General features: G+C 35.4%; 1 protein-coding gene across 1 annotated transcript; it reads left to right on the forward strand.

Annotated features, from left to right (window-relative positions):
* The first annotated feature begins 1,478 nt into the window (after positions 1–1,478).
* arglu1a (arginine and glutamate rich 1a) lies at positions 1,479–12,417 on the forward strand. Its single transcript, XM_073845550.1, has 4 exons — positions 1,479–1,963; positions 4,357–4,582; positions 6,606–6,689; positions 11,232–12,417. The coding sequence occupies exons 1-4, from the start codon at positions 1,680–1,682 to the stop codon at positions 11,394–11,396; spliced, it is 759 nt and encodes a 252-aa protein (XP_073701651.1). The 5' UTR covers positions 1,479–1,679; the 3' UTR covers positions 11,397–12,417.
* The last annotated feature ends 1,695 nt before the right edge of the window (positions 12,418–14,112 follow it).

Consider the following 14,112-nt stretch of genomic DNA (forward strand, 5'->3'; position numbering starts at 1 on the left):
AATGCGATAAGATCATATGACATAAAGTAGCATATAGAGGGTTTTCACAATGCGTCATCAATCCGCTATATTGGTGGCACTGAATGTAAACAATGCCAGTGAACTGAACAAAACTCACATATTTTTCTGATTATTGCTCCTGAAATTGGTCAATTATTGTCATGTTTTGGGCTGTACTAATCGGTCAGACTGGGAAAAACATATGCCCCCGGTTTCACAGACAGGGCTTAAGCCTAGTCCCAGACTAAAATGTAAGTCTGAGCTGTTTCAACTGAAATAAACTTGCACTGACTGATCTTAAAAATATATCAGTGGCTTTTTTTGTTTTAAGATGCACACCAGTAATGTTTTTATCTAAGCATGTTTATAAAAATTACTTAAATGTCCTAATTGATCTATGGCCTAATCCTGGCTTAGTCTAAGCCCTGTCTGTGAAACTGGGCCATGGAGTACTATACACTTTCAAAACGTTTTAACAAATCAAGGAGAAGAGTGCAAAAACTGTTCGAGGAACAAAAGGCGTTTGTGGTTGGCCAAACTGAACCAGGATTTCCAGGGCAAGAATCTTGACAACATTCATGTTTATTCTTATCATTTCCAGTCAGGTAGGTGAAATATTAGGCTAATATCTTATATACTGCTTGCATGTATCTTTACCACCTATTAAATTTAGTTTACTTTCCTTTTTACTTAGTCCTTCTCTATATCATTTAGCAGCATCCACATGTTATTTCCATGGTTTAGACAGCATAAATTAGCAGAACAATGTATTCAATCCATGCTGTTGTTTACATCTGAGTAATGTTCATACTATTTCTGTTGCATACCGTATGTGGACAGTATACGTGACCCTGGACCACAAAACCAGTCTTAAGTACCACAGGTAAATTTGTAGAAATATGAATATTATGATTATGATATTAAGTAAAGATCATGTTCCATGAAGTTATTTTGTAAATATCTTACCGTAAATATATCAAAACTTAATTTATGATTAATAATATGCATTGCTTTAAGAACTTCAAAATGATTTTCGATTTGCACCCTCAGATTCCAGATATTCAAATCACTGTATCTCAGCCAAATATCTTATTTATTCAGCTTTCAGATGATTTATAAATATTAATTAAAAAAATGACACTAAATGACTGGTTTTGTGGTCCAGGGTCACATATAATGTGGGCAGTGGCCATGTTTTTTGCATGACCACCTGGATTTACCTAAATATTCAATTGTTTTTACTGTATAACCCTTATAATGCTTTATGCAGTACTAAAATACTGTAAGATATTAAGTTGCTTTAAAAAGGCTGCTGCTTTGCAGTCATCGATAGCGTTTTGTGTGAAGATACCTCATAGTAACTTCCAGCGAAGCTTTCGAGCCTTCATGTTTCCACAGACTCCAGTGTCCCCGAGTTGCTTACTCGGCATAAGTCCGGAAATATCCGAAAAGAGCCGAACCCGTTGCATTCTGGGAAAAGGAAGACTAGAGGTGGTCGCCATATTGTTTGATTCCGCAGATTCACTGGAGCAGAAAGCAACAAACACTCTTAATAAACAGGCTAATACTTAACAATTCCACGGGTGAACGTTACATACTATTACGTGAGGTCGTCGCAGACCGTGCTGCATTCGTAAGATTCTTTTTAGCGGTGTCAGTCAGATTTATTCGTGCAGAATATGGGTCGCTCCCGGAGTCGCAGTTCGTCCCGGTCCAAACACTCTAAACACAGCCGCAAAAGGAGCCGCTCCAGATCCAAATCCAGCAAGAAAAGGAGCAGGTCAAAGGAACTAAAGAGGAGCAGACGGTCCCGCTCGAGGTCAGGCAGCAAGAGGGACAGAGGTGGCTCACCACCCGACCGAACCGACATTTTCGGCCGGACATTGAGCAAGAGAAACAACGACGAGAAACAGAAGAGAGAAGAGGATGAGAGGAGAGTAGAGATGGAGAGGCAGAGGAAGATGTAAGATATCTACATATCTATATAATGTGTAACGTTATATGTATGTCCTATATGTATTTACACACACCTCTCACATTTTCAGACGTGCCACTGTATGGAGAGGCCACCTTACTCACTTATGTCTTGATCAAGTGGTCACTTAGTTTGGACAACAACACCGTCACTTCAGTTACATACTTTAAGTATCAACTCTTTGTTGTTTAATATTGATAAGAACCTAATATACTAAGCTAGTGTGCAAAAAGTGACATGTTTCATGTTACCAATCTGTATTCATTGAACTTTCATCACTCTTTGGACTCTCATAGACAGCTGTCACACTCAGGTCATCTCAGCACTGAGATCTGCTGGCCATGTCAGATGATACGTCTTTGTATCTATCACAGATTGTTGACATCTCTCCTTTGTGATTGGAGACCACCGGTATAATGTTAAGAGGTTTGGGGTAGAGAAAGGAAAGGGGGTTTCTAGTGAAAGAACAGGAAGAGAAGTGCTGCAGCCCCAGGCTTGAGCTTCACCCCGAGTACATTGTAACCGCATTCAGGGTGTTTTAAAAACTTAAAGAGAGGCCCTGGATCAAGTTTCGTGACACTGAAATCAAATCAAAAGATGGCTGCTGTTGTTGGATTTTTGTTTTGGCTCTGGGCAGTGTTATGGTCACTTGATTCAGTATTGTGTCTGTGTTTTTGTGTTTCTCCTTAAGGCCAGGTGTGACAGCCTGCTCCCCTTTAATGGTTTAGTCATGCTTAAAGTGTAAATAAAGTTGAAACATGCTTTTGTAATCATGGCCTCCCTTTGAGTGGCATACTTTCCTATAGGTTTATGACGTCTCAGCGTGCCGTGCATAACGTGTTTTGTTTTAGAATTGTGCAGATCACAGGTGGAGCATATTTTTGTGTGCTAACCAAATTCCATAGAAATCTACTCTACCAGTCAAAAAGATTTTTGTTTTTAGTTTAAGAAGTCTCTTCTGCTCACAAAGCCTGCATTTATTTGATCCAAATACAGCATAATCAGTAATGTTGTGAAATATTTTTACTATTTAAAATAAATGTTTTCTATTCAAATATATTTAAAAATGTAGTTTATTCCTGTGATCAAAGCTAAAATTTCTGCATCATTACTTCAGTCTTCAGTGTCACATGATCCTTCAGAAATCATTCTAATATGCTCATTTGCTGTTCAATTTACATTATTATTATTATTATTATTATTATTATTATTATATACAGTACATTTTTTCCAGGATTCTTTGATGAATAGAAAGAATAGAAAGACCCAAAGATCAGCATTTATCCGAAATTTATGGAAAAATTCTACTCTGCTGTTTTCAACATAATAATAATAATAACAAATGTTTTTGAGCTGCAAATCTGAATATTAGAATGGTTTCTGAAGGATCATGTGACTGAAGTAATGATGCTAAACATTCAGCTTTGAAATCACAGGAATAAATTAGATTTAAAAATATATTCAAATAAAAGATTTATATTTTAAATGGTAAAAATATTTCATTAAAAATCTTAAATCAAAAACTTATGACTGGTAGTGTATAATCAATTGTTTTTATGTTAGCTCTTTAAACACGTCAAAGTTTATCAAACTGGCTAACATAAATTGCATTAATGATTTGAAGGCAATCTTAGTTTTAGGACTGTCTTGGAGGTTCCTTGTATGATTATCATAACTATAATTTATGGCTGCACTCATGTCAATTTTCATTGTTTAAAAAAAACCCTTTTTTATTTACTTTTTATATGTATGAAAAAATCTTTTCATACATTTGAAGTAAAACTAAATTTTTTTTTAAAGCTTTAACAAGAAGCTAAATACAAAATTGTAATCCCCATTATCCTTTATAAAATAATAAGCAAATACATAAAAATACTATTATATTTAAAAGGATAGTTCACCCAAAAAGGGAAATTCTGTCATCAATTACTCACCCTCATGTCGTTACAAACCCGTAAAACCTTTGTTCATCTTCATAACACAAATTAAGATATTTTTGATGAAATCTGAGAACTTTCTGTTTCTGCATAGACCACAATGCGACTGACAGGTTCAAGACCTAGAAAGGTAGTAAGGACATCGATAAAATAGTCAGTGTGACATGAGTGGTTCAACCTTAATGTTATGAAGCTGCAAGGATACTTTTTGTGTGCAAAGAAAACAAAAATGACTATTCAACAGTTTCTTCTCTTCCGTGTAGTCTTCAATGTGTGTTCACGAGAGAATACCACAACCAGGACACTACTGGCCTGATTGTGTAAACATATTAATTCCTTACTGTTAGCCCTAAACTTCAGTTGTTTTTCACTCTTTATTTTATCATTGTGTATAAGTTATGCCAATGAAACTGCAATGTTGATTCCTTTTTGTTACCTCCACAGCCGTCAGCAGGAGATCGAGGAGCGTCTAATTGAGGAGGAGACGGCGAGGCGCGTGGAGGAGCTCGTAGCACGGCGTGTAGAGGAGGAGCTCGAAAAGCGGCGTGATGAGATCGAGCATGAGGTGTTACGACGGGTTGAGGAGGCCAAGCGCATCATGGAAGCACAGCTTTTGCAGGAGCTAGAGAGGCAGAGGCAGGCCGAACTGAACGCCCAGAAAGCCAGAGAGGTAACGCTCGGTCGTTCGGAACACAGCGGAGCTCAGCCGCAAAACGCACACCCGCAGCCGTGGCACAACCTGGCACTCGTATCCCCCCGAGATAGAGCAGGAGACGCGGGGTAGCTCGATTGAACGGGGTGGGGAATAAAATGAATTACAAAACGTAAGGTTTTCAAGGTGTGAGTCTAGGGAACGCTAATGTTTAAGGACACTGGATGATGGAGTCCTCGTTTACTGGATTTGATTTTGAATCACACACACCTCTAGTGCACTCTCGGGGGTTTCAAGTGAACGTTTTGCCACGGCTGTGACGGACCAATATTACGTTTCCCGTTTTTTCTCTCCCCTATTATTTCCCCTACCCTGCTCTCTTTACTCATCTTTTATCGTTTTACTGTCACCAGTGTATGAAACTGTTTGTCTTCAATAAAACGCTTTCTTAAAAAGGTCACTCGGCATTCAAACCATGCCTGTTTTTGTTCGTGGTCTTTCATTGCGAACATCCTCCATTATACACTTTGATAGGTCAAGACGTAATGCCGTTTTGGATGTCACAAACACATAAGACCTTTTGTAGTCAGTAAACCGCACTTAAACTAGTTAATTTGCTAAATCCATAGCTTGTAATTCCACCTATACCATAAAGGAGGGTTTCTGCGCTCTAATTGTAAAGACACAATGAGTTCCGAACGAGAAACTAATTCCATTTCACAAGCACACATGAAATCCAGTGGCTCAGCACTAATAGGGTTAGATATGTGCCCTCCTTCTGTACATTTTAGATTTGTGCCTATCATCGGTAGCCCTGCTACTGAACCATTAAATGAATCCGTATTGTTGTAGATTTAGGATGATTTGGTCTTCATTTGCACCATCAATCTCAAATCGCTCTCCCCTTCTTTTAATCGCTCATCCATTTCTGTCATATGTGTTTTCTATTATTATTCTATTCTAACATTTTTCCTTTGACTCTTCCGTTTTGACGTCATTAAAAGTGTTTTAAATGTACTTCTGTGTCCTCACGATTTGCTTTTCCTCAGGAGTGCTGGCGTACGGGTGCACACACAGACACACATGCAAAAACACACAGACACACAGTGCTACATCCACACTCAGCGCTGCTGTACCATTGAGTTTAGACGCAAACACATCACTGTTTTTGTTTTCAAACAAACACATCTAATGAATGATCCCACCTTTGTGTTTTTGCAGTCTTTAACACCGTTTAACGTTAATAGCCTGATGTCCCCACACGGTAATGTTTTATGATTAACATAATTCATTTTCCTGGACTGTGCTATATACTGCATGTGGTGTTGCTGTGTAAGAGCACTAGCTTGTGCTAGCAGCTCAGAAATTTTTAAAGGGGAGGTGCTGCGCTGTCCAGGACGGGACACACGGGACCAGGCAGTAAATACTCACCCCTTTAATCAGCAGTTGTGTAGGTACAGTACACAGTCAAAGGAGAAAGGCGTAGGTATACGAGCATTGGTGAGCCACTACTATTCACTCTCTCCTTTGTTTAAGTTAATCTTTCTTTGTCTCTCTCATTTTTTTTTGCTTATGGATGCTGATAAATAAAGTAAAGTAGAGAGAGAGAGAGAACCAGCTGATTGATTTGTTTTTTTCCTTTTTCATCTGCAAACGAATGAGATTCTTCGTTAGTTGTCGATGTGTTGTCTTTACATACCTGTTCTGTATGGATGTCATTGAATGCCTCGATGGATGCTTGGATGTGTATTTACATATAACGTGGCGGGGATTAAAGGTGTGACTGAATACATCCGTGGGTGGGTTTTTTTGCTCATTGTTGCATACATAGAGGTTAGCTTCAGACATTTGATGCTGCAGATCGGAATGTGAAATGTGCAAAGCGTGTGAAAGCGAGCGAGCGAGAGACTGTGCGAGTGTCGCTGGCTGGTACCTGTTTGTGCGAGTGGAGACGTGTTTGAGTGTGCAACTGGGTTTATGGGGACTTATTTCAGTGGATTTGTCTCCCCCGCCCTAACATGTCACCGTGTCACTCCTTTAGGAAGAAGAAAAATCCAAACGAGAGGAGCTGGAGAGAATTTTGGAAGAAAACAACCGAAAGATTGCTGATGCTCAGGCCAAACTGGTATATATTTCTTTGATTTATTTTGAAAACAAATCGGGAGACGAGAAACAAAAGCCAAACACAGAAAAATATAAATGTGGGTCAAAATACGAAAAAGTGTTATGTGTGCATAAAAACAAGTGTAATACTGCTTTAAATTGTTGTCCCCCCATAAATTTTTTTTAAGTTTTTTGTATAATTTAATTGCATTTGTTTTTCTGAGCAAAAAAAAAAAACATACGTTTTTCCCTAATTTACAGAATTGTTAGGCATATTTACAACAAAAATCAATTTCTGACATATTAAAACACTAATTTCACCCCAAATACGAATTAGTTGTAACTCTACATTTTTTAAATTTGCCACATTTTTTTTACTCATTTAAAACACAATAAATTTTAATATGCGCCCTTATTCTTTTATATATTTTAATATGTGACCCTGGACCACAAAACCAGTCATAAGGTTAAATTTTGCAAAACTGAGATATATACATCATATGAAAGCTCAATAAATACGCTTTTTATTGATGTATAGGACAATATTTGGTCGAGATACATCTATTTGAAAATCTGGAATCTGAGGGTGCAAATAAATCAAAATACTGAGAAAATCACCTTTAAAGTTGTCCAAATTAAGTTCTTAACAATGCATATTACTAATCAAAAATTACATTTTGATATGTTTACAGTGGGAATTTTACAAAAAATCTTCATGGAACATGATCTTTCCTTAATTTCCTAATGATTTTTTGGCATAAAAGAAAAATCAATAATTTTGACCCATACAATGTATTTTTGGCTATTGCTACAAACATACCCCAGCGACTTAAGACTGGTTTTGTGGTCCAGGGTCACATATGTACAACAAGTCGGAATAAGCATGTTATTTTTTTTTTTTTACATATATATCGTGTTACACTAAATGACAATGTAGCATTTTATTCTCCAAAAATGTATTTAAAACCCTAAAAGTAGACACTTTACTTACATTTAATGTGCTTTCTATGGACATAAAATCACTTTTGTAAATTTCTTTTGATTTGGACATCTTAACGTCTTTGACCCATGTACAAAAAACTGAGAAAAATGTATATGAAACAAAAATTAAATGGTAACACTTTACAATGTGTTATTTGTTAATATTAGTTCATGTATTAACTAGCATGAATGAACAATAACATTTATTACACTATTGTTTATACTTTGTCTATGTTAAATAATGTTAACTAATTAACCTTATTGTGTTACCAATTACATTTATTTATGGGGGTATTTAGTATTGTCCACACAAAAAGTATCTTTTTGTTTTATGGGACAGGTTGCCACAATTATAGAAAACCAGAAATGAGGATCAGAATATCAGATTTGAATTACACTATTATGGCCAACAGAATTTGCAATAATGATATAGCCAAATAGTTACTGCTGAATTATTTAGGATGTCATTGTTTGTGTGGTATTATCATGATATCAATATTTCAGAAACCATATTTAAATATGGTTTCTGAAAAACCATGAAAACCTGAAAAACTGATGATAAATCTGGTCAAATCTGAGAAGTCAGACATTTTGGTAATACTTTACAATAAGGTTTATTAGTTAACATGAACTAAGAATGATCTTAGCTAATGTTAAATTCAGCATTTACTAATGCATTATTAAAATATAAAAAAATGGTGCTTGTTAAGATTAGTTAATGCACTGTAAATTAACATGAAAAAATAACTATTTTCATTAACTAACATTAACAAAGATTAGTAAATACTTAAATAATAATATATTGCTCATTGTTTGTTCATGTTAATACATGAACTAACATTAACTTATAAAACCTTATTGAAAAGTGATACCAAGAAAAATATGTACATGAAACAAATATACATTTATTTATAGGGGTATTTATTATTGTCCACTCCACACAAAAAATATCTTTGTTTTATAGGACTTGTTCCCACAATTATCGAAAACCAAAAACTAGGGTCACACTCTCAGATTTAAACTACATTATTATCATGGCCAACATAATTTGCTGTATTGATATCGTGATAATACCACACATACAATAACATTGTAAATGATTCAGCAGTAACTACTAACTTATAGCATCACTACAATATTTCAGTTTTTTTTTTAAATATGACAGTTTCTCATAACAAAACTGCTATCTATGACTGAAAAACTGCTGTTAAATCTGGTCAAATCTAAGAAGTCATAGAAATTTTGGTAGCACTTTACTACAAGGTACATTAGTTAACTACATTCATTAACAAGAAATAAGTAAGAACAATACTTTTACTGCATTTGTTAATCTTAGTTAATGTTAATTTCAGCATTTACCAATGCATTATTAAAAACAAGTTGTTTGTTAACATTAGTTAATGCACTGTGAACTAATACAAACAAACAATGGACTATTTTTATTAACTGACATGAACAAAGATGAATAAATCCAGTAATAAATGTATTGTTCGTGGTTTGTTCATGTTAGTTAATACATTAACTAAAGTTAGCAAATGACACCTGACATCTGAGTGTTACCGGAAAAATATGTACATGAAACAAAAATTAAATTTATTTGAGGGGGGATATAACTGTATAGTTACTGCTGAATTATTTATGATGGTATCGTTTGTGTGGTATCTAGGGCTGCAACGATTCGTCGACGTTGTCGACAAAAATCGATAATAGAAATAGTCGACAATGAATTTCATTGTCGATGTTGTCGCCAGACAACCGAGTGAGGCATCTTTCTGCCGAGAGTCGCACATACGCAGCTTCTATGCTGAGCGATAACATACAGAAATGGCGGCGTCCAACGCAGCAGCTGCGCGTACCAAAACACGCCCGTTTCACACATACTCCGTCTGCAGTGCGTTTTTTTTTTCCACACCCATGTTATCGGATTAGAACGTTCACAATGTACGGACTGCAAACGCGTTCTGTGTGAAAGCAAAACGAGTCTGTGCTTCTTCTGCACCGCATACGTAACGCACACGGACTGTAGACGCACTGCAGACTGAGTATGTATGAAACAGGAGTAAAGTTTGGGAGCATTTTAGCCTGCTACGGCGAATTAAAATATTACCTGCATGGTTTGTAAAGCAGTCCTTGCGCATCACGGCAGCACCTCTGTGATGCACGAACATTTAAAGAGAAAGCACGTCGGACAGTTGAATGAAACGGAGTTTGGCTGGCCTCGGTAAGATTTAAATAACATGGAAGCCAATACGTTTTGTTTTGGATATACATTTTTGTTTACTGTTTTATTGCTGCTGATGGTTTACAGGAAGAAAATGTTTACTTGATTTTAATTTATTTTTTCTTATAAAACAAATGTGCCTGTCCATTAAAAAAATTATAGTTTCTTAATTTATGCATTTATGTCTGTACTGACCGAGCACTGTGCCTAATTGGTTTTAGACAGGGCATTTTTATTTACTTTTAGTATGAATTGGCCTATCAGCAGCAAAATATGCATTTTTTATTGAAGTACCCCCTTCTTTCTTGTGTTTACTATAATTTTCCACATAATTAAAGCAATCTCATGCTAAATTTGAGAAAAATTGATTATCCGATTAGTCGACTAATCGTTTCAATAGTCGGTGACTAGTCGACTATTAAAATAGTCGTTAGTTGCAGCCCTAGTGGTATCACCATGATATCAATATTTCAATATATATATTTTACATATATGTATATTTTTAATATCATGGTTTCTCTAAAAAATGATATCCAGGAATGAAAAACTGCTAATAAAACTCGTACAATTTAAGAAGTTATAAAAATGTTGGTAACATTTATCATTAGGTTCATTAGTTAACTACATTAACTAAGAATGAACAATACTTCTACAGCATTTATTAATCTTAGCTAATGTTCATTTCAGCATTTACTAATGCATTATTAAAATCACAAGTTGTGCTTGTTAACATTAGTTAATGCACTGTGAAGCATGAGCAAATGAACAACTGTATGGTTATTAACTAACATTAACAAAGATTAATAAGTAGTGTAATAAATGTATTGTTCATTGTTCGTTCGTGTTAGTTAACACTTTAACAAATGACACCTTATTGTAAAGTGTTACCAGGATTTGTATAATGAATGAATAATAATGTAAATATTTAATCTTAGTAATACTATAATTATTATGATCGAAAAAAAGGGTGGGGACTCTAATATAAACGGATCAAGCTAATGGAATAATATTGAATCCTAAGTTTGCTATAATGACAACATTTGTGGTGATACTTTGGTGTTTGTACATTATATTTGTGGCCTTTTGTATTACCATAAAGTAGCTCTTTCCTTCATGGTTTTGACTTGAAGTGTTTAGAAGGTTTTTATTGTGTTAAACGCTTAAGTGTTTTTTCCGCTTACGTAATGGTAGTAGCACCTGCCCTTTCTGAAATGTTTAGTCTGAGCTTACAAAATGGATACAGTGATCATAGTTCAGTGATACATGTTGATCTGCTAATTAAGGTACGTTTTTAGTGTATTAGTGTATCAAAAGATCTAAAGTGTACCTAAAGAGTAACGTTTACTCGTGTGTTTGTTTCAGGCTGAGGATCAGTTACGTATAGTGGAAGAGCAAAGGAAGATCCATGAGGAACGCATGAAGCTACAACAGGAGAGGCAGAAACAACAGAAAGAAGAACAGAGGATGATTTTGGGGAAGGGCAAGTCCCGACCTCGCCTCTCCTTCTCTCTCAAAGCTACAGAGTGATCTCTCTTCTCTTCTCTTCTCTTCTCTTCTCTTCTCTTCTCTTCTCTTCTCTTCTCTTCTCTTCTCTTCTCTTCTCTTCTCTTCTCTTCTCTTCTCTTCTCTTCTCTTCTCTTCTCTTTGGATGTGTGCTTCATGTTGAAGTAAATCGGAGTTTCAAAGAGAGGTCTGCCCTGTGCTCTCTGCCCACCTAAATTGCTCTTCGTAAACCCTGGAAAAAGAAAACAACATTTGAATCCTCACACTTCAAAACCGGACTTACAGGCACCACCACAGACTTACAAATTTGCTTTTTTTTTTTTTTTTCAGTGTGTTGTATCGATATTTGACACCGTTACGCTGGATGCACCTTCAGAAACACAGGGCATTTTTCCTTTTTAATGGCGAGCGAATAAGAATGAATAAGTGTAAATATTTGTGTATATGAGTGTGCGTGGTTGGTTGGTCAATATATATATCAGTGGTTTGGGAGCTCTGTTGGTTCAAGCTCAGTTTAACTACTGTTCTTCTATTCAGAGCATTGGGGAAGTACACAAATGTTTTGAAAAATGTAAATTGGCAGATATGTTTTGTGCTTATTAGTGAATGTATGTGCAGGAGTGTGTGAGAACATTTGGTATTTTTTAGATTGCGGACTGAACACCTCAAAACAGAGATTTTCTAAAATGCTGCTTAACACATTGTTCCCATAATCACCTGATATGAGCTGCATTTATAGCATTGTAACCTAGATCACATTTGTCCTTTTTGATAGACCTTACTCAGAAACATAGAACGTAAGTGTAAACTAATTTAGCATTCACAACACAGATTTGGGTAAAAAAAAAGAAAAAAAAAAGGTTACAATGTTGGTACCATAAGGAAATCGGGAATCACAGGTAAGACTAGTTAGGGTGTGTGTGCGAGCGAGTTTGCATGAGTGTATGAGTGTATGCTAGAGGGTGTTCTTGTCTTGTGGTAAATCACCCCTTTCCTTGTGAACTGGGACATTTAGTGTGATGACCAATAAATCCCATGAACATAATATTGCCTGAACCATGTTTCTTGAGCTCTCTGCAAACCACAAAGGAGTTTGTTTAGAACCTCTGTGTTCTCTGCTGGGAATTTGTAACCGCTCTCTTACTTAATTTGACCCATTATTTTTAATTCTGAATATGTGACGCTGGACCACAAAACCAGTTTTAAGTAGCATAGGTATATTTGTAGCAATAGCCAAGAATACATTGTATGGGTCAAAATGATTGATTTTTCTTTTATGCCAAAAATCATTAGGATATTAAGTAAAGATCATGTTCCATGAAGGTATTTAGTAAGTTTCCTTCCATAAATATATCAAAACCTAATTTTTGATTAGTGAAATGCACTGCTAAGAACTTCATATGGACAACTTTAAAGGCAATTTTTTTTAATATTTAGATTTTTTTTTTTTGCAACCTCAGATTCCAGATTTTCAAATAGTTGTATCTCGGCCAAATATTGTCCTATGCTAACAAACCATACATCAAAAAGCTTATTCATTCAGCTGATGTATAAATCTCAGTTTCCAACAATTTACTCTTATGACTGGTTTTGTGGTCCAGGGTCACACATATTCTGCAACACACCAGCTGTTTATTATTTTATAAGGTACTTACAGTAAATGTAAACTTAAAAAGAAAACTACTGCCTTTGTGGTTTAATAGTTACTTGAGGGCAGATTGTCATTTAGCAAGATTCTAATTAATTAAATTAATTAATCTCATAACTATTTTACAAAGCATCTGAAATCTGGAATGAATGTTAGAGGATTTGTAGAGTAAAAAAAAAACATAATCGCAAGAAACTGCTCTCATTAAAAGGTACAGTGAGGTCATTCCATAAAAAGGTGCGTTTTTTTTCTCTCTCTCATGAACAGTTGCGTAAACCATTACAATTAATTCCTTTGAATTAAGATGAAAAACTTGTTACAATAACACCATTCTTTCAGGGTGTGTGAACTCTTAAAGCACAATTATTTTTTTTAACCATTGTATCATACTTTATGCTTAACAATGGACAGTATGTGTTAACTTTGTGTTAGTATGATTTTGTACTAGGGGTGGGCATAGATTAATTTTTTTAATCTAGATTAATCTAGATTAAATCTTGGAATTAATCTAGATTAAAATGGCTAATTTGAATTCTGATGAAGGCATTCAGAATATGTGTGCTACCCAAATAATGACTTAAAGTCTTTGAGAATGGATCATAAAGCTCATAAAGCTGTTCTATGATAATTTGTTGATGAAAATAAATTATGTTCAATTAGATGTACTTGTGTTTACTAACTAACTAACAATGAAATTATTTTTTCTCCCTATTAGATTGTGGTTTTTTTTAACGTCAACACCTACCCAGCCCATTACATGTTACACCGTACTTTTATTTTGACAGGTTGCCGTGAAGTTTCTGTGTCATACAGTATGATATGATGCTAGTTTTCTCAAATGAAACGGTAAAAGTGACACTCACAGCAGTTTGGGAGATTGAGTTTATCTGTTCATGTGAGATGAAAATGCCAAAAATTACCGGGAGCGTCACGTGTGTTTCAGTATGCGTGTAGTAAAAGCTCGTCTCCGCAATGCATACATACAGCTAGGCAAACGGAACATATCGGATTCATATTAAAACGGTCTTTTTGCATTTCAGTTTTCACATACACAAGTCCATATCGCGATTTGAATTAAGTGACTGACCAACA

This window comes from Garra rufa, chromosome 8 (genome assembly GCF_049309525.1).
Source record: "Garra rufa chromosome 8, GarRuf1.0, whole genome shotgun sequence".
Lineage (NCBI taxonomy): Eukaryota > Metazoa > Chordata > Actinopteri > Cypriniformes > Cyprinidae > Garra > Garra rufa.